The sequence below is a fragment of the Hoplias malabaricus genome, chromosome 13 (assembly GCF_029633855.1).
Source record: "Hoplias malabaricus isolate fHopMal1 chromosome 13, fHopMal1.hap1, whole genome shotgun sequence".
NCBI classification, from domain to species: Eukaryota; Metazoa; Chordata; class Actinopteri; order Characiformes; family Erythrinidae; genus Hoplias; species Hoplias malabaricus.
Window position 1 is genome coordinate 30,897,192 of NC_089812.1, and position 20,726 is coordinate 30,917,917.

Here is a 20,726-nt window from a genome sequence, read left to right on the forward strand (position 1 = left end):
AGCCTACCTGGAATCCTTGTCCTGTCTGGTCCGGATGACATAGCATCCCAGTGTTCCATAAAGAACTTCAAATCGTGACTCATCTGACCACAGAACAGTCTTCCATTTTGCCACACTCCATTTTAAAAGACCCCTTGCCCAGTGCAAACGTCTGAGCTTGTGGAGCTTGCTTAGAAATGGCTTCCTCTTTGCACTGTAGAGTTTCAACTGGCAACGATGGATGGCACGGTGGATTGTGTTCACTGACAATGCTTTCTGGAAGTATTCCTGAGCCCATTCTGTTATTTCCTTGACAGTGGCGTTCCTGTTTGAGGTGCAGTGACGTTTAAGGGCCCGGAGATCACGAGCATCCAGTAGAGTTTTACAGCCTTGACCCTTACACACAGCAATTGTTCCAGATTCTCTGAATCTTTTGATGATGTTATACATGGTTGATGATGATAACTTAAAAGTCTTTGCTATTTTACGCTGGGTAACACCCTTCTGGTATCGCTGCACTATCTTTCTGCCCAACAATGGTGGAATTGGTGATCCTCCTACCATCTTGGCTTCAGAGAGACACTGACACTCTGAGAAGCTCTTTTTATACTCAATCATGTTGTCAATTGACCTAATTAGTGTTAATTGGTCTTCCAGCTGTTCGTTATATGCTCAATTTCCTTTTTCCAGACACTTATTGCTACTTGTCCCAACTTTTTTGGGATTTGTTGACACTGTGAAATTATGAATCAACATATTTTTCCTTTAAAATGTTACATTTACTCAGATTAAACGTTTGATCTGTCATCTATGTTCTATTACGAATAAAATATTGACATTTGCCGTCTCCACATCATTGCATTCAGTTTTTATTCACGATTTGTTTAGTGTCCCAACTTTTTTGGAATCCGGTTTGTAGGTGGATTGGTGACTCAAAAGTGTCCGTAGGTGTGAGTGAATGTGTGAGTGTGTCCCCCCTGTGAATGAAGGTGTGAGTGAATGTGTGAGTGTGTCCCCCCTGTGAATGACTGGCGCCCCCTCCAGGGTGTGTTCCCACCTTGCTCCCAGTGATTCCAGGTGGGCTCCGGACCCACCGCGATCCTGAACTGGATAAACGGTTATGAATGAATGACTTTTACAATGATTTGTTTGGATACAACCAAACAAAAAGCTTAGTGCTAATATACCGCTAGAATCCTGTAGGGGTAGTACAGTAACAAAATAAGTAAAATAAGCACTAACAGAAGAGTCCAGAGGTGTTTTCCTCATTCCTCAGGTTTTGATATTTTTTTCCTGAAACAAAGCCCTATGTCCAATAGTCACAACTGCAAATTTTGCAAAATGAATACCATTTATATAAAATGAATCCAATCTGGTCCAACGCAGTCATTCAATCCACTTTTTCGATGCCAACAGATTAATTTTTGTGATCGTTTCCTGTCCTAGTGAACTTATGCAGACATAAGCAAGACTGGCTTTAAATCATTGGAATACAGTCAAGAAGAATCTCTCTGTTCTAACATATTAAAGACAGTTTGTAGAGAAGTGGATATTTCCTCCCCTTTGTAGGCCTCTGTTCTTACTCTTCCCACATGGCCCTGATGAACAACTAACAATCTGTGTGTGAAACACTGTGCGCTATAGTCCAAGAGCTGCACACAGCTGATGATGTATTCCAGCTTGCATACTCACTCCAACAGACACACACACACACACACACACGCACACACACACACACACAGAAACAAATGCACATACTCTTACAAGCCAAGTTCAAATGTTTTTTGAGTGAATTCATAAAGATAATATGCACTGGTGGCTGGAAGTTTTATATTATTCATTATTTATAACCACTTATCCAGTTCAGGGTCGTGGCGGGTACGGAGCCAAGCCGGAATAATTGGGCGCAAGGCAGGAATACACCCTGGAGGGGTGCCAGTCCTTCACAGGGCAACACACTCACACCTATGGACACTTTTGAGTCGCCAATCCACCTACCAACATGTGTTTTGGACCGTGGGAGGAAACCGGAGCACCTGGAGGAAACCCACGCGGACACGGGGAGAACACACCAACTCCTCACAGACAGTCACCTGGAGGAAACCCACGCGGACACGGGGAGAACACACCAACTCCTCACAGACAGTCACCCAGAGGAAACCCACACAAACACAGGGAGAACACACCACACTCCTCACAGACAGTCACCCGGAGGAAACCCACGTGGACACAGGAAGAACACACCAAACCCCTCACAGACAGTCACCCGGAGGAAACCCACACAAACACAAGGAGAACACACCACACTCCTCACAGACAGTCACCCGGAGGAAACGCACGTGGACACAGGAAGAACACACCAAACCCCTCACAGACAGTCACCCGGAGGAAACCCACACAAACACAAGGATGAACACACCACACTCCTCACAGACAGTCACCCGGAGGAAACCCACACAGACACAGGGAGAACACACCAAACTCCTCACAGACAGTCACCTGGAGCAGGACTTAAGTTTGATATTATATTAATTTACATTTTAATCATCTTTGTTCAACAGTTACACCTCTTCTAATGAATGACAGCTAAGGACAAGTTGAACAATATGGTGTTCAACCAGACATACATTTTTTATGATCTTCATGAAAATTACCAATAGAATGAGACGCACTGGAACAACCTCACATGGGCTTAAGGTAATCACACTCAATGCCAAACATCTGCAAAGCCATCCCACTACCCCTGCAGTACATTTCCAGTTTTTAAATGTCTGTTTTCAAACATTTTTGTCTAGCTAAGGTTTTCACTTTTTTAAATATTTATCATCAGTGGGACAATAAAAAGGGTCTGGAATTACTTAACGTGAAAAAACTGACTTTGGCTTCCAGTTGGAGGACCATGCCCTGAAAAAAATATTTTGTTCCATTTATTTAAATCCCTTCTTCAATTCACACAAATACACACTAGTGCACTAGGGACAGTGAGCACACACATACACATGGAGAGATGGGCAGCCATCCCTAGTGCCTAGGTAGCAGTTGGGAGTTTTGCTCAAGGGCACCTCAACCATGGACTAGGGGATAAGGACAACACTGTTCCTTCACTCCCCTTTCCCAAATTTTCCTGCTGGTCGTGGGGATTGAACCAGCAAACTTCCAGCCCCAAGCCTATATCTCTAACCATTAGGTCATGGCTGCCCCCTATGAAATGATATGGGAAGCTCAGGAGCCAAAAGGTGCGGCACAGTGGCGCAGCAGGTAGTGTCGCAGTCACACAGCTCCAGGGACCTGGAGGTTGTGGGTTCGATTGGTGTGTTCTCCCTGTGTCTGCGTGGGTTTCCTCCGGGTGACTGTCTGTGAGGAGTGTGGTGTGTTCTCCCTGTGTCTGCGTGGGTTTCCTCCGGGTGCTCCGGTTTCCTCCGGGTGCTCCGGTTTCCTCCCACAGTCCAAAAACACACGTTGGTAGGTGGATTGGTGACTCAAAAGTGTCCGTAGGTGTGAGTGAATGTGTGAGTGTGTGTGTGTTGTCCTGTGAAGGACTGGCGCCCCCCTCCAGGGTGTATTCCCACCTTGCGCCCAATGATTCCAGGTAGGCTCTGGACCCACCACAACCCTGAACTGGATAAGGGTTACAGATAATGAATGAATGGAGCCAAAAGATCATGGTTAATGCAAAGCCTGGTCATTTTTTCTCCTCATGGATTGAGGGAGGAAAACCTGCCCCCAGTCCCAATGCCCCCAGTTTTCTTTCCAGTCCTAAGCCCTCTTTCCTGGCCCCAAGTACAGGACAAAAAGTGTAAAAAGGGAAAGTGTAAGGCAAAGAAGTGTAAAATGCCCCTTAGAATTATGAATGAATGATGAAGTACCATCCAACAAATCTGGGATGATTTTGAGAGGCACCTGTGATCCAAAACAAATCATCCAACATCAGTATCTGACTTCACTTACGGCTGGATGCAAACACATTCTCACAGCCATTTTCCAACAATTAGTGTAAAGCCTTGCCAACAGAGTACAAATCTGACAAAGTATCTGAATGCAGCACAAAGAAGCAATGTCCCCATTAACACCCTTCAAATTATGTAAAGATTTGATTCAAATTAATTGATTATTTTTCAGTGTTCATACTGCAGTTTCATACATCATAGATGGCAGAATTACCCCAAAAACAAATCATGCATTTGCAGAACAGTTGGTGCTCACCCTCTACCTCTCTTGATTTATCCTGCACTGCCCCTTTTATAGCCCCTTCCTCAGCACTAAACAAATTCACAGGGGTAATATATAACCACAGGAAAGCATTCTCATTAACATACTCACAGTAACAAACCACATGAACCACATCACACCCCCACCCCAAATCTTCCCTTGGTCTCCACACAGAAGTCAGGTGATCCTCTCAGTCATCCTGTAGGGTACAGGTAAGGGCATTTCTCAGTAAATGTCGTTTGCTTTACAATGACCCTAAAGTCCTCCGGAGATCAAGAATAAAAGAGAGAGTCCAGAAGAACTGTGGTGATGTGTCCCAATGGCATAATCACAAAGTGGATATGTTATATTCGACTGTACTTTTATTAATCATTTTAAAGTTCAGGCAACAGGCTGCATTGTTAGGATCATTAGGATTGTTAGGAAGTCGTCTCTTCTGTTCAAGAGCACAAACAGAGGATTGCTTAAAACCACAACAGCTTTCACAAAGAAAGTAGTACAATACACATCAGGCAACACAAAAGTGTTTAAATGTGTCACATGCATCTTTTTAAAAGTCCCTTTAAATCAACACAAAATGTCAAGAAATTAAAAGTCTGATTTTGTTGAATCCATGATGAAGTCCGATTGCTCATGAGTCTCCACTCCCTGCTAAAGGAACACATTGAAAGCAGCTGTGGCTGCTTTGGCTGCTCTACAGCTGGAAGTCTCGTCAGAGGGTCAAACTAGCCAGCTTAGCACTGCCCATGGGAGACACATGCGGGGAAATACAGACAGAGCAAGAGAGAGCGGAAAAATATCCCAGATAAATCCTAGCTTCAGACACTCTTGCTTTCTTAGTCTTTCACTCTCTCTCTCTCTCTCTCTCTCACACACACACACACACACACACATACAGAGAGAGAGAGAGAGAGAGAGAGAGAGAGAGAGAGAGAGAGAGAGAGAGAGAGAGAGAGAGTTAAGGAAGAGATTTCTAAAATATGTTTTGGTTATTCCACAGTGGGACACATGATCTCTCCTCCGCCATCTTGCGCAACACTTGCCATAGAGCTAATGCGCTTAGCAAACTGCACCAATTCTTCATAGCCAAAAACTGTCTTTTCCCACAGTTAAGTGGCTGTTGCCACAGAAGATATAGCAGACTTAAATATCAGAACGAGATGCTTCTACCAGCTGTATGTCCATAACACAAAAACAAGGTTTTTAGTTGTAATATTATGGCTTGGGGAAGCGAGACTGTGGCACAACAGGTATCACAAAGGGTCCTGAGGTTGTAGATTCCAACCCAACCTCAGGGCACTGTTGGTGAGAAGTTTGTTGTGTTCCCCATGTCTGTGTGGGTTTCCTTCGGTTGCTCCATTTCCCATCTACAGTCCAAAAACACATGCTGATCTATGGACTGGCTATTCAGAGTGTCCATAGGAGTGTGTGAGTGAATAGAGTTTGCCATTCCTTTCTTTAGTTCATTAATATATATATAATCTGTATTCCTCAGCTTGCTAGTCAGCAATGACTAATTTCCACACTGGTTCATGTTCTCAATTTTCATGTGTTAGCCTAGCGTCTGATGACTAGTGAGAAATCCCTGGCTACAAATGGCCACGCAGAGATGTTTCATTGCCACAAAACACTGGCTGTTCCCCCACACCCACAGCTGCACTGACAACACATCCCATATGTCTCTCTCAGTGGGACTCGCAGAGAGCATTCATTAGAATAAACCTCAGAAAACTATACATAGCCTAGCAGTGCCCAGCAAAGGCAGGCTAATTACGTACTGCGGTGGGTTGGATATGCGTGGCACACAATGGTCAGACAAACTCTTTCCCGTTCCAAGCATGGAGCTGCAATCTACCACCCACACTCTGAGTCTACTGAGCATGCTCAGTAAGAGTATGCCCTGGGACAGGAAGTCTGCAGAGGCTTTTATATAGAAAAAAAACGGCATTTCTTTCAGTTCACACAGGACTCCAGTGACCTTAGTTCACTAGTATTCAAGAGTGTCAATTAAAATAAATTCATACAAACCGAAGTAAAACTTAGTTTGGTACTAAAACTTTCTTGAGCTTTAGATACTTCATTATGTTGCCTGTTTTAGTTCTGACTGGCAACTGACTAGTAACTGACTTGGCTAACTGACTAGCTACTGCCTCAGATGTTCTCAATTTATACAGTGTATGACCTAGATTAGAAAACTAGGAATCTACAGGACCTTTTGGAATGGTATGGAAGCATTTTCTAAAACAATTCCACAGGGAGATGGCGCCTTACTTCATTTGGACATTTTTTCTAAAACTGACATGTCCAAACTTTATTCAGTTATTTATATCATGATCAGCCAGAATAAGTCAGAGGAACTAGAGGAAACCTACTGGTAAAATAAATATTCACAATAAACCAATATTTGAATATCCAATTACCAATACGTTTGAATACTCTTGGGCTTAAGGTGTGATAGTCCTCTCTAAATCGAATGTAAGGAAATGAATGGAACATAAATAGCATTAACACTCCATTCTTACTGCATAACTGGGAGGACAGAATCAAGCCAGCTAGCTGTATAAATGGAAAACCATTCAAACTGCAACCAAAGGCAAAATACATGAACAGGTCAATTATAGCCAGACGAATTACCTCCTTCAGCCCCCCTGTGGTTCTCTAATTTTGCTGAAATAGCAAGAGCTCACAAAGATTTCAGTAAGATACTCAGAACAATTTTGATTTAAAAAATGCTAATAACGAACTTCAGATTGTATTTCTGAAGAAAGAACACAGTGAAAACAAAGCAAGAGAGGGCGGCACGGTGGTGCAACAGGTAGTGTCACAGTCACACAGCTCCAGGGACCTGGAGGTTGTGGGTTCGATTCCTGCTCTGGGTGACTGTCTGTGAGGAGTTTGGTGTGTTCTCCCTGTGTCCGCGTGGGTTTCCTCCGGGTGACTGTCTGTGAGGAGTGTGGTGTGTTCTCCCTGTGTCCGCGTGGGTTTCCTCCGGGTGACTGTCTGTGAGGAATGTGGTGTGATCTCTGTAAAAACTATGAATGTGATTATTTGGATTGTGGATCATGAATGCACCCAAATTCAAAAAAATATTACTGAAAAACTTGAAGCGAGTGTCTGAAACAAATAACAAATGATAGTTGCAATGAAGACAAAGGCTGGGTACACTAAATGTTAAATGTTTTGATGTAAATAGGATTTCCTGTAAAATATTTGCTTTTTCAGCATTTGGTCTCTGGGGCAGCAAGTCCATTCGTCTTAACACACATCTTTTTTTATTATTATTTTACTAAAAATGAATGTCCAGATGAATTAATCTCCCTGTGAAATTATTTTACATACAATTCTTATAATTTATTCTTCTGAATGAAGGAGAAAAGTGAGTGGCAAACCAAAAAAATGTATTTGAAAAGAAGGGTGCATAGAGCAGGGGGGGCTTCATTCTTTCCAAGACCCTCAGCTGTGCTCCAATCTGTTCTGTGTTTCCTGAGGAAATGTCCATTTAGTTCAGAAGAGCAAAGATTCTCTGTAGCACCTCTGATGTTTGGCCTTCTTCAAATGCTCAGCTAAAAATGTAACAGGGTGACAGCACGTGGTGAGATCAAGCATCAGTCCCCTCAGCCCACAGGTAAATAAACCCACAAGCCAAAGACAAACTGAACGTCGCATGCTCTAGACACCTTGCCAGATCAGATGTTTTCTCTCCAAACTATTTAATGCAGAGGTCCCCACTTTACACACTCTCCTTTTACAAGCTCTTAATACAGAATGACAGCGCATTCTTCTTAGAAGAAGTGAGCAGGTATTTCTCAATGGTCTGGTCTGGCTTCATTGACAATGAGAATGTTGTATAATAGTAAAATATATTATGCATGAACTCTCATGTCCAAAATTGACTACAATAACTTTCATTGTATTCATTAAAAATAACAGGATTTATTAAAAATAAAAAGTGCATATAGTTGAGAAAGTAGAGCACAAGCAAAGCAAAATCAACCCTAAGACTGAAACATTAATAAAACAAAAATAATGTTGCAATAGCCTAAAATTATTTTTTATGGTCTGCATATTAGTTTATACGTTCCATTCCACATTTAAACTGAAGGTTTCCTATCGGTTCTTTGCAGACACGTGATTGTTGACTGTGACGACACCGACATGCTATTTTGGGGGTATCGTTAGAGTGAGCAGTACTCTGAAACAGCACAGAACTTGCATCATTTTTATACTCAGGTAGCAGTGAAGGCACTAAAATTGGAGACACAATGTCACTGTTCAGTGCAAAACATGAATCTCCAAAAACCAGTAACTTAATAAAAGCTTCTTAAATTTCAATAGAAGTCAATGTAAAAGACTTTATTCCAAGAAATTCTGAAATTTTTACACAATGTGAAGGACAGCTGTGCTCAAATGATGTAGTAAAAATTGATGGTTTTCATTGGAGAGCAATGATAAGCAAAATGAGAATTCATAAGGAGACAAATACATCAAGGAGACCAAGGACTGCTAAAAATGGTCAACTTTTAACAATAATTGTTGCTTTTAACCACACACTTATGATTATTACAGTCTTGTTTACAGTAGAACTAATAATTGCTATTAGCTTTCAGGCAAATTTACATTGGAAGTGTTTGTAGCTAAATTCATGGATCTGACAAACCATGAACTGCAAACTAATGCAAATTCAGTGGTGCAGTGGTGTTTTTAAAGTAGTATTGAGGGAGATTGTGTTCTTAGGTTGTGGGTTCGATTCCCGCTCCAGGTGACTGTCTGTGAGGAGATTGGTGTGTTCTCCCTGTGTCCGTGTGGGTTTCCGCTGGTTTCCTTCCACGGTCCAAAAAAAACACATGGAGGTAGGTGGATTGGTGACTCCAAAGTGTCTGTAGGAGTGAGTGAATGTGTGTGTTGCTCTGTGAAGAACTGGTGCCTCCATGGTTTGTTCCTGCTTTGCACCCAGTGATAGGCTCTGGAGAAGCTGACCATGGGAGGAAATCCACACGGACACGGAGAGAACACACCACACTCCTCACAGACAGTCACCCGGAGGAAACCCACACAGAAACAGCGAGAACACACCACACGCCTCACAGACAGTCACCCGGAGGAAACCCACGCAGACACAGGGAGAACACACCACACTCCTCACAGACAATCACCTGGAGGAAACCCACGCAGACACAGGGAGAACACACCACACTCCTCACAGACAGTCACTTGGAGGAAACCCACGCAGACACAGGGAAAACACACCACACTTCTCACAGACAGTCACCCGGAGGAAACCCACACAGAAACAGGGAGAACACACCGCACTCCTCACAGACAGTCACCCGGAGGAAACCCACGCAGACACAGAGAGAACACACCACACTCCTCACAGACAGTCACCCAGAGAAAACCCACGCAGACACAGGGAGAACACACCACACCCCTCACAGACAGTCACCCGGAGGAAACCCACGCAGACACAGAGAGAACACACCAAACTCCTCACAGACAGTCACCCGGAGCAGGACTCGAACCCATAACCCCCAGGTCCCTGGAGCTGTGTGACTGCGACACTACCTGCTGCTCCTCCAATCAACGTCTTAAAATGTAATGTAATGGAACTGTAAAGATATTGTTTGGCAGTATATTTCACAGAAATATCAGTCCATATTGAAAATCATAACACGCACTTAAAGAGGAATTACACAATTAAAAAAACATTATGGCAGAGACTAGACTGCTGGAGGGTCTGGGCACTCCTAGGATACACTCAGCTCCCTTTATTCATTATTTTGGGGTTTATTCTGAGAGTCTGTGTTGTTGTTTGGGGTTGTTATTGTTGAGGAGGGCTTTTGTTTATGTTTGGGGTATATGAACGTGTTTAGGTTTGGTGTGCCACAAGATGTGGAGGCTAATCTCACAGAAGGGTGTCTGTGGGCATGCTGAATCTCGATGCACAGCAAGTCTGAATACTGCATTGTACATTTGTTCTTGCTTTGCATGCTCTTGTCAGGGCGTACAATGAAAACATTATATACCATAATATTATGATTGCAGGGGGTCTTTAACAAAGTCTTAGAGACCCATTTGTTACCTTTTGTGACCGTGTTGAATGTCACATACTTCAGTACACACATTTACTTCAGTTCAGGGTGGGTCCGCCACCTACCTGGACCAACTCTGCACCGGTCAGAAACACACCCTGGACACAGCACCAGTCCGTCACAAAGCTAGTTTCAAATACTGGCTTTAATCATGTGATCTACTATATAGGGAGTGTATTTATGTTCATATTATGTAATAGTTTAGTTTGCATATCCTGATTCTGATGCAGAGATGTCTGCGTAAATACAGCCCGACCAAAGGAGAGTTTAACTGAGGAATGTGTCATATGATTCCTCTCATAGGCCCTTAGACACAACTCCAGATTTACTGTTGGCTCATCTACAGTTAAAGGAGCAGCAAAGTCTGAGCCCCCAAAAATCTGTGAGAGGTAAGAGCTACTCCTTCACTCCCCCTGCCCTGTTTATCCTGTAAGTACAGCGTTCCAACCAAAGATCTTTCGGTGATCTGTACGTGTCGCTAAAATTTAGGCCACATATATTTTTCTTTCACTCTTTTTACCACCGTATGTCTATTTTCTGCCAATTGTCTGGTGTCTGCTCTAGATTTTATATAAGGCAATGGCAACTGCCCTTTTTCCTCTTGAATATTTTTTTTTATCTTTAACAGAAATACCTACATTATCCATATTTAAACTACCATGTCTCCAGAGCTACAAATATAAAGAATATTAAGATAATTGTGATTAACTCATTTACAATATAGAGTGTAGTCTAATCTAATCTAATCTTTGAAAGAAAAATGCATTATATGGTATTATGTAAAATAAAAATGGTCTATCTCTTAATTAAGTAATTAACAATACTTTCCTGAAATGTATTCAATTCTGAAATGTATTCAAATCTGCAGGTAGTGTTGCAGAAATACAGTTCCAGGGACCTGGAGGTTGTGGGTTCAATTCCCGCTCCGGGTGACTGTCTGTGAGGTGTGTGGTGTGTTCTCTCTGTGTCTGTGTGGGTTTCCTCCGGGTGACTGTCTGTGAGGTGTGTGGTGTGTTCTCTCTGTGTCTGTGTGGGTTTCCTCTGGGTGACTGTCTGTGAGGAGTGTGATGTGTTCTCCCTGTGTCTGTGTGGGTTTCCTCTGGGTGCCTGTCTGTGAGGAGTGTGGGGTGTTCTCCCTGTGTCTGTGTGGGTTTCCTCCAGGTGCCTGTCTGTGAGGAGTGTGGTGTGTTCTCCCTGTGTCTGCGTGGGTTTCCTCCGGGTGACTGTCTGTGAGGAGTGTGGGGTGTTCTCCCTGTGTCTGTGTGGGTTTCCTCCGGGTGCCTGTCTGTGAGGAGTGTGGTGTGTTCTCCCCTGTGTCTACGTGGGTTTCCTCTGGGTGACTGTCTGTGAGGAGTGTGGGATGTTCTCCCTGTTTCTGTGTGGGTTTCCTCTGGGTGCCTGTCTGTGAGGAGTGTGGTGTGTTCTCCCCTGTGTCTACGTGGGTTTCCTCTGGGTGACTGTCTGTGAGGAGTGTGGGGTGTTCTCCCTGTGTCTGTGTGGGTTTCCTCCAGGTGCCTGTCTGTGAGGAGTGTGGTGTGTTCTCCCTGTGTCTGCGTGGGTTTCCTCCGGGTGACTGTCTGTGAGGAGTGTGGGGTGTTTTCCTTATTATTATTACCCTTAACACCTTGATCTGAATAATGCCAAAACTTCACTATTGAGTTTAAATCACACCATTAAAATTCTGGTTATTGTGGCATTCACCTGGGTTCCCACACATTGATGGGAAATTAACAGGGTTTAGCCATTCAAAGTGACTGCCAGCATACCCCTGTAATGGAATTTATATCAATTTGTGATATAAATTGTTGTTGTGCCTTGCCTTGCAGGGACAGTTGATTTGGTTGTTTTGTGGTAAACAAACTGATAACAAAAGTCAAGTCAAGTGTTGTCCTTGCCTCTTTCCATCCAAATGCCTTATTATTTAGAATCTGCATCAGTGCTTCTGGAATTGAAATCTGAACAGTCATAGTTGAAGGTTTGGATGAGAGGAATAAATAATCTGAAACTGATTTTCACAGCTGTTTGATGTACAATTGAATGTTGGCAGCTTTGTTTCTGTTGCATTTAGTTTTCTTATAGGATTTCAAATTCTCAGATTCACTTTCAAAGGAATATCCAGGAATCTATCAGGGAAAACCTATGGAAAATCAAACCCAAAACACACACCGAAGTGGCCATTTATCATGTTTTCTGTCAAATATGCAGCATTTAATATTATTTATTTTTAATGCGTACCTTAAAATGCTTTTCAAACACTCTTCAAAACTCCTGCCCTTTAGCTTTCTCTGAACTGAACTCACTGTTTTGTCATTGTTGGGGGTCATTAATGAGCTGGTGCTGCTCTCTTGTGGAAGAAGTTGTATGTGTTGAACATTGACTGGTTTATAAAATGATAAAATCCATTTTTATTATTCTACATCATTTCAACATCTGCACTTTTTTGACAGCTTGACCAAATGGGAAAATAGAAATGTTCCAAAATTACCTGGAATTAAATTATATTTAATTTAACACGGTGGTGCAGCAGGTAGGTGTCGCAGTCACACAGCTCCAGGGACCTGGAAGTTGTGGGTTCAAGTCCCGCTCCGGGTGACTGTCTGTGATGAGTGTGGTGTGTTCTCCCTGTGTCCGCGTGGGGTTCCTCCGGGTGCTCCGGTTTCCCCCCATGGTCCAGAAACACACGTTAGTAGGTGGATTGGCGACTCCAAAGTGTGTGTGTGTTGCACTTTGAAGGACTGGCGCCCCCTCCAGGGTGTGTTCCCGCCTTGCGCCCAGTGATCCCAGGTAGGCTCTGGACCCACCGCAACCCTGAACTGGATAAGGGTTACAGACAATGAATGAATGAGATTGGTAACTAAATGATTTTGTAAAAGTAATGATTACAGTCCTTAGTGTGTTTAACTCTACACAAGTCTATGTTTTCTGTTAGCCTTTTTTAGGGCTCCAATATCTAACCGACCAAAATGATAACAGTTAAGCAATTAATTTCATTATCGCCTCTTTGGCCTACTGCTTATTCTATTGTAACATGGATAAATATTGCATGAATTCTGGGAATGACAGAGGCTAGCATTACTACAGTGGGCTATCCGCAATGTTTCTTTATATATATATATGGATGTATTATACTTATGCATGTCCACATCAAGAGAGAGCAGCAAAGTACTACTAACTGTCAACTATCTCTCTGCACTCAACAATTTTCTCTCAATTTTCAGAAGTCTGAAGGCTAACGCTACACACTTAAATGGCCCAATTAGCACAAACTCCACCTTTAAAATATGTGACATGTTGGCCCTGAGAACAGCGAGGACCGAACTGTCTCAGACCATCAGAGAGACAAAGCAGGGACACAGTCAGGGCATCCAGACTCACTTCCTGAACAGTGGTCACACGTGGCACATGTGGCAGGGCATGGAAGCCATCATCAAATGCAAGTCAACAGCACCTGCATTTGACAACAGTGTCACCCTTCCAGATGCACTGAAAAAATAATCTACATACGGTATGAGGTGTAGCACTAAAGCAAGACCACTCCTCCTCCTCTTGCTGTGTCTTTCTGCAGTTGATGTAGGAGTTACCCCCTTGAAAGCTGCCAGACCAGACATTCCTGGCCGAATGCCCAGAGGATGTGCAGAGCAGCTGACATATCTTCACTGACATCTTCCACATCTCCCTGAGCACATCACCATGCTTCAGAGCCACCGCCATCATTCCCATGACAAAGAATTCTTGAGTGTCCTGCCTCAGTGACTACCGAGACATTGTCCATCATTATGCAGTGCTTAGATTGGCTTTTACTGAGGCACGTCAAGACCCTGCTGCCCGTTTAACTTGATCCCCAGCAGATTGTGTATTTTCCAAACCAATCAACAGATGCCCTGCCCCACATTCTACTTTAACAAAGGTCAGCACACTCATGGATGTACTATGGATGTACATTATTATTTATTGTCATAAATCTTTGTGCTCTTTGCATTTGCTTTGCTAGGGTTAGGGTTCCTTTTCAAAGCTTGTTCCTCAAGCTGTTATCCCGGTTTAGTAAAATGTATTAATATTAATGTATTGCTACAATGTATAAACACATTGAGGAAGCCAGTATTGTTACTGTATACATACATTTATTTAAATCCTATTTTTTTAAATGACATTAAAACAGGTAGAACTCTTACAGCACTGTACGACTGATCCAGACTGAGAGATGCCAAGAAGAGAACGCTGTTGTGAAACAGACTTGGTTTTGTACATAAGTCGTTATACGTGTGGTGAATGTCTTATTTAAAGAGAGTTTACATCTGGGTTTTCAGAGAGCCATGCAGACCCTGGGCTAAGTTATTGTGCAGCCTCCCTTCTCCTTGAAGGGGTTCTTGTCTTCAGGCACTCCTTTAACTAGAGGATCTTCAGCAGCCTGAGCTTCCACATATTCACAAAGCTCCTTCGCTGTTTTGGAGACCTTGACAGAGAGAGAGAGAGAGAGAGAGAGAGAGAGAGAGAGAGAGAGAGAGAGAGAGAGAGAGAGAGAGAGAGAGAGAGACTATGATTGAGCAAAGGAAGTACACAGTAACTGAAGGTCTTTTATCACCTGTGCACTTCAAGAGCTACAGCCATTTTATAAATTAGAGAAACAATAACATATTATTCATCAGACTTGTGTTAAAATCTAAGCAAGTAAAATGTACTTAAATCTAGTCTAAATATCTAGTAACACTCATTTGGAAATTGGTGTAAGAATATAATAAAATCATTCAACTTATTTCTAACTTATTTGGACCTGTTTTAAATCATTTAATCTACAGAAAGTGTCTTATTCCATTGGTATTTTTGCTTCTTTTTAGCATCATTTTATGTTATTTCTTGAATTAAGAAAAAATACACTGTGAAATTGTGAAATACACCGAGTATTTCACAGTGATTTAAACTCTCAGCCAAACATTCTTTTCAGATTTATAATATAGTTTCAGTTTGCATTGGCCAAGGGTGAAGTTAAGCTTCTCTCATCTTAAACTTCCTCTCTTTTTGTTCTGAGATAAACAGGTACTCACTGGTTCTCTCGTGATCTTCGCTTCTTTCTGCAGCTGCTCTATCTCCATTTTCAGGATGTCTTTATCAGACATGTCCCGTGCCATCTTGCCCTAAGAGGAGAGCACATTTATTTATTTATTAGCAGTGAATTAAAGGAAAAGAAATTGCAAATGCCCTTGATATGCAACATGGGCACCAAAATGCACACTGTTTATTCTGACATTAAAAAGGTATTTACAGGGGTTTTGCTTTCTCTTTGCTGAAGTAACAGCCTCTCAACTAGGCAGCCTTTACACTAGATATAAGAACTTTTTTATATAACAAAAGCCATAAGAATGCAATATGTTACCTAATCATTATATACCAGAAAATATATATAAATATATTGCACTTAAAGTTATGCACTGAATTTAAATTCATGGCTTCTATAACATTAGGGTTTGTTTTTTTACATTCCTACTTTTGTTTATTAATGTATTGATATATAATTTGTTTTCAACAAAGTAGTAAATTTAAGTCACAAACATGAATTGCAATTTAAAGTGCCATTTTCATTCATTTCACTAATTCAAGTCTAAATATTCAGGACTATTAAGATGCTACAGTTACCTGCTTCTGTGAGGGCAGATGATGGAGAGAACCGCTACTCTTCTTTCCTTTAAGGGACCATGCAAGAGGTCTTCTGGAGATGGACTATGAGTCTTTACCTCTTTAGTTTCACCACAGTAGGTGAGGGTTGGCAGAGGGTGGAGAGTGATGCCAAGCCAACACTCAAAAATCCCGATCTGATTAGCGTAAGCCATTTTAGTAATTAGAGAAGTCAAACCGTGGAATCAGGGCAGTGGAGTTCCTCAGCACTCAATCTTAAGGCCTTTTTTTTAACATTTAATCTTGACCAGTTCCTCTGTTCAATGACCCTACATCACCTGCGCGAGTTCCACCTGTACCTGCTAGGACCGGCAAGATTGTAGCTTCATCCAGCTTTAAGAAATCGTATAGATTAAGCTTTGATCTCGTAAAGATCGCTAAATGCGGTGTGTTAGTGGAGCAATATCATGTGGCCTGGACAGTATCTGAGTGCACTTTCCAGTTACCAGCACATGAGCAGCATTTGTGTGTCCTTAAAATAAACTACAAACTTCAAAGCAGGTGATTCCAAACTTGGCATAATTTTAACTGGTTTTAAGGTCGAGGTTTTCTAAGTTGTCAGTAAGACAGCAACATCATCATTTTAAGATGAACAACCACTTTCTGTTGGCTTATCATCATCATCTATAAGACATTTGGAAAGAAACAGCTATGGTAACCTATGACCTATCTTGTTTGAAGGCTAGACAGCAGTGGATCCCACCACTTAAATGCTGCCTTTAAACACCATGGTCTGACCTGACCCACTACTAAACACAGAGCTGATTTAGTAAGTCAGATAAGACGGCTTCCTTAGAAACATGTTTAAAATAGCCTGTGCTCTCTATAGATAGTGCTAAGGTAAGAAACAACATTGAATGTTCAGTTCACACGGGTTCACGTTTTTCAAATTAATACAGACATAAATGGCCCTTTAGGATAACGCTGAGTCATATTTCTTGTTTAAAAAAATAACAGGACCATCATCATAATTGCTACTCATTAAAATGTAAATAGGTAGCAGTTATAAGCTGATAGCAGTTTAACAAATAAAACTTAAGAATACACACTTTTTTCATTAAAAGATATTTTGTGTAAATATGAAGTTGATATAGAAGTAAATGATTAACAACACATACATTTTCCTCCATTAAGAGTAGAGTTATGCATACAGATCTATCATAAAATATCTGGTTTTATTTCAAACTACTGTAGTAAAGAGTTGTGATACGGCTGATAGAACTGGAATTTAATTTCATTAAAATAAAATATTAAATAAATGTAAAATAAATGCAGAGGAAATACAAACAGTTATTCATTCTACAGAATGTTTGTAACTTATCCAATTCAGGGTCACGGTGAGTCCGGAGCCTACCCGAAATCACTGGGCGCAAGGTGGGAACACACCCTGGAGGGGGCGCCAGTCCCTCGCAGGGTGAAACATTCACAAATAGAAACTTGGTAAATCTTAGTAATTAGTGAGATAAACGCAGAGGAGATATTTTTAAGACAGTGTGGTTTTTAACCTGTAAACTTAAAGACCACACTGTCAAATAAGACCACGCTGAAAAATGAGCATCTAATCTCATTTTAGTGTTTGGACCATTTAATCTCAGAAATTATGAAATAAATCTTGTCCCTAAAAATAATCCATGCATTCTATTAAATGAATTAATATGTAATATACACTAACACTGCTAAAAGCACTGAGTGGATTAAGACACCTTGTTAATTAAGCTATTTAATCCCCAAAATGTTTTCAGATGCCTTCAAAAGTGGGAAAAAATGTAGTAAATTGATAATGTAGATATTGTATTCCTTGCCTTTTACTTTTCCAAATTCAATATCCTTCAGATTAAAAATTGACGCATTTAGAAGCGTGGAAGCTCAAAATTAAGAAATGCCAGTGACTGTATAAAAGAATGTAAATTTAAATGAAAATACATTTTTTTTTTAGGAATTTCTAAATAGAGTGTGGAGTTTTTTTTTTTTTTCTCCAGTCACTTTTTAATAAAGCTAAGGCCTCTTATCCTCTTATTAAAAATCGAACTTTGATTACCAGAGGTGTGGAGAGAGACTTTTAAATCCAGTGGATGGCAATGTTGTGTAAGTTTCTGGAGAATATTCTCGAATCCTATTGCTTTCACTGCTGCACGTCTAATGTGGTTCAAATTAAACCCTGAAGATACTAGTAATGAGCAAGGACATGTGTTCAAAGGATTCACTCTTTCATTTTAAAATAAATAAAAAATGGATAACATCTGAAAACGATGTGTGGAAGTAAGCCTAATGAACACATCTTATGCTTGTCATTTTATAGTCTTTTAAAGCAAGCGTTTCTCATGACTGTGACAGAATATTGATGGTTTATCACTGTAAGCTCTTTAAAGATCCATAAACACATTTAACAACAATATTACAATACCCCACACTTACATAAGGAGTAAAACGTATACCAAAATCCATTACTCAAATACCCACAAATTAGTCTTCAACCAGATTTTAGTAATGCAGTTCTACAAAAGTATAATGTATCGCAAATAAATTCACCCTTATTTGTGTCTTAGAATAAAGAAAGTGGCTGTTGACAGAGCCTTAGCAGTGTTCTTCAGACTGGACACAGAGTCCAATAACTGTGTGTCTGGTTTGGAGAACACAAGTCTAATTCCAGTAGCTGGCAGGATCATATTCTGGTAGATTGTGAGCCTGCCAACAGATTGTCACAAAAGGAGCTTCTAGAATAGTGTCTGGTCACAGAAACAGGTAAATTATTAATAAATTACAACTATGGTGCAGTCATGAGACGGCCATGAGGACCATATAAAACAGTGACATATGCTATAAATTGATCAGTTTCAATTTTCTTAGCATACTATTAAAAGAAATATTGAATGATGTTAACTAGTTAATTTAATTGAACTATTTACTTAGTTTAACAATGTATTAAATTATGATTCTGTAAAAGAGCACGAGACATTCATTATCATTTTTTGTACGGGAATGTTTTTTAAAATCAAAGAGCATTGCTGTCACAATGGGAACAAAATAATAATCTTAAGATGAGGTAAATGTACATCTAAATTAATTATAATTATTTATAATAATATGGTCATGGTGGTCCAGCAGGTAGTGTCGCAGTTACACAGCTCCAGGGACCTGGAGGTTGTGGGTTCGATTCCTACTCCAGGTGACTGTCTGTGAGGAGTGTGGTGTGTTCTACCTGTGTCTGCGTGGGTTTCCTCCGGGTGACTGTCTGTGAGGAGTGTGGTGTGTTCTCCCTGTGTCTGCGTGGGTTTCCTCCGGGTGACTGTCTGTGAGGAGTGTGGTGTGTTCTCCCTGTGTCTGCGTGGGTTTCCTCCGGGTGACTGTCTGTGAGGAGTGTGGGGTGTTCTCCCTGTGTCTGCATGGGTTTCCTGCGGGTGCTCCGGTTTCCTCCCACAGTCCAAAAACACACGTTGGTAGGTGGATTGGCGACTCAAATGTGTCCATAGGTGTGAATGTTTGTGTGTGTGTATTGCCCTGTGAAGGACTGTCGCCCCCTCCAGGGTGTGTTCCCGCCTTGCTCCCAATGATTCCAGGTAGGCTCTGGACCCACCGCGACCCTGAACTGGATAAGGGTTACAGATAATGAATGAATGAAAATAATTATAATAACCGAGTTGTTTTTCCTGAACATGAATCAGTTGTTCCCTCACAACAAAACCTACTGAGTACCTAAACTCACACAAACAATACTCACGCCACTAAAAAGAGTATTGAATGTGAAAATCCTGATTGCCTAAAAAACATTTAAAACTGAAGTTATTAATTATTTTCCTTGGTTAACACATTCAAGACTAAAATATTGAGCCCAAGTTAAAAACTGTGAAAAGAAATGCAGCTACCTTTTCTGTGACTTTTACTCTATCATTCAGTATTTTATTACTTCTGCAATAATCAGCATACTTACTGTTTAAACTCATGTGTGCTCTCTGTTCTCAATATTTAAGCAGTACCACACTAACTAGTCTATCATTTAAACCTGTAAAGTAACACCAGCAAGTACAAGATTAAACATGCACACTCCATCTCAAGTGAAACATATTGGCATCATTTCCCTCTTAATGGTTACCATCTTGCTGAACTTTGACCCCACTGGACTGGTTTGAACTGGTGACCCAAAGTTTATACTGATATTATAAACATAAGGTCTGACACAGGTTTAAATAAAAAAGCTTTGATTACCCCCCCCCCCACACACACACACCCACACCCACACACCAATACCATGTCTGAAACATTACATGCCTAAGTTGCAGTGTTTACACTGTGGGTGGGGGGGGGGGGGCGGAACTATTAGTACATGTTTTGTATTGCAGTAATTTTACGCGGGTTTCTAGCTACTGTAACTGGAGTTAAGGGTTTTAGTAACTTACAGTCAAACTGACAGTTTGAAATTTTGGTTCCTCACTCAGCATGTATTTTGTGTTGCCAGAAACTATGGTTAGGAGGATTAAAAATGAATTTGAAATCTTGAAAGTTTCTGTTTACAAGGAAAGTACAGTTTACTAGGGTGAGCAGATCTGAGATGGTGAAAAATAGGATACGTCTCCCGGGGGTGGGGGACTACTGACGTGCAGACTGACCAATTAAATGTTTACAGAGAAGGTTATCGCCCAATCAGATTTTAGGCTACTTCACCACGCCCCCTTCTCACTCAAGCGAACCAATCGGAGTAGGGGAGGGCGGGACTAGTTTGTGAACGAAACGCTTCTCAAAATTCTATGTAAACTCTAGAAAAACAAAATCCCGGACCTTTGT

At 41.3% G+C, this 20,726-nt stretch overlaps 1 protein-coding gene across 1 annotated transcript; it reads right to left on the reverse strand.

Moving 5' to 3' along the window:
• Positions 1-14,604: 14,604 nt before the first annotated feature.
• gngt2a (guanine nucleotide binding protein (G protein), gamma transducing activity polypeptide 2a) lies at positions 14,605-16,015 on the reverse strand. The gene is made up of 3 exons (XM_066642902.1): positions 15,909-16,015; positions 15,320-15,409; positions 14,605-14,730 (listed from the first exon to the last, which is right to left on the reverse strand). The coding sequence occupies exons 2-3, from the start codon at positions 15,401-15,403 to the stop codon at positions 14,605-14,607; spliced, it is 210 nt and encodes a 69-aa protein (XP_066498999.1). The 5' UTR covers positions 15,404-15,409; positions 15,909-16,015.
• Between the last annotated feature and the right edge of the window lie 4,711 nt (positions 16,016-20,726).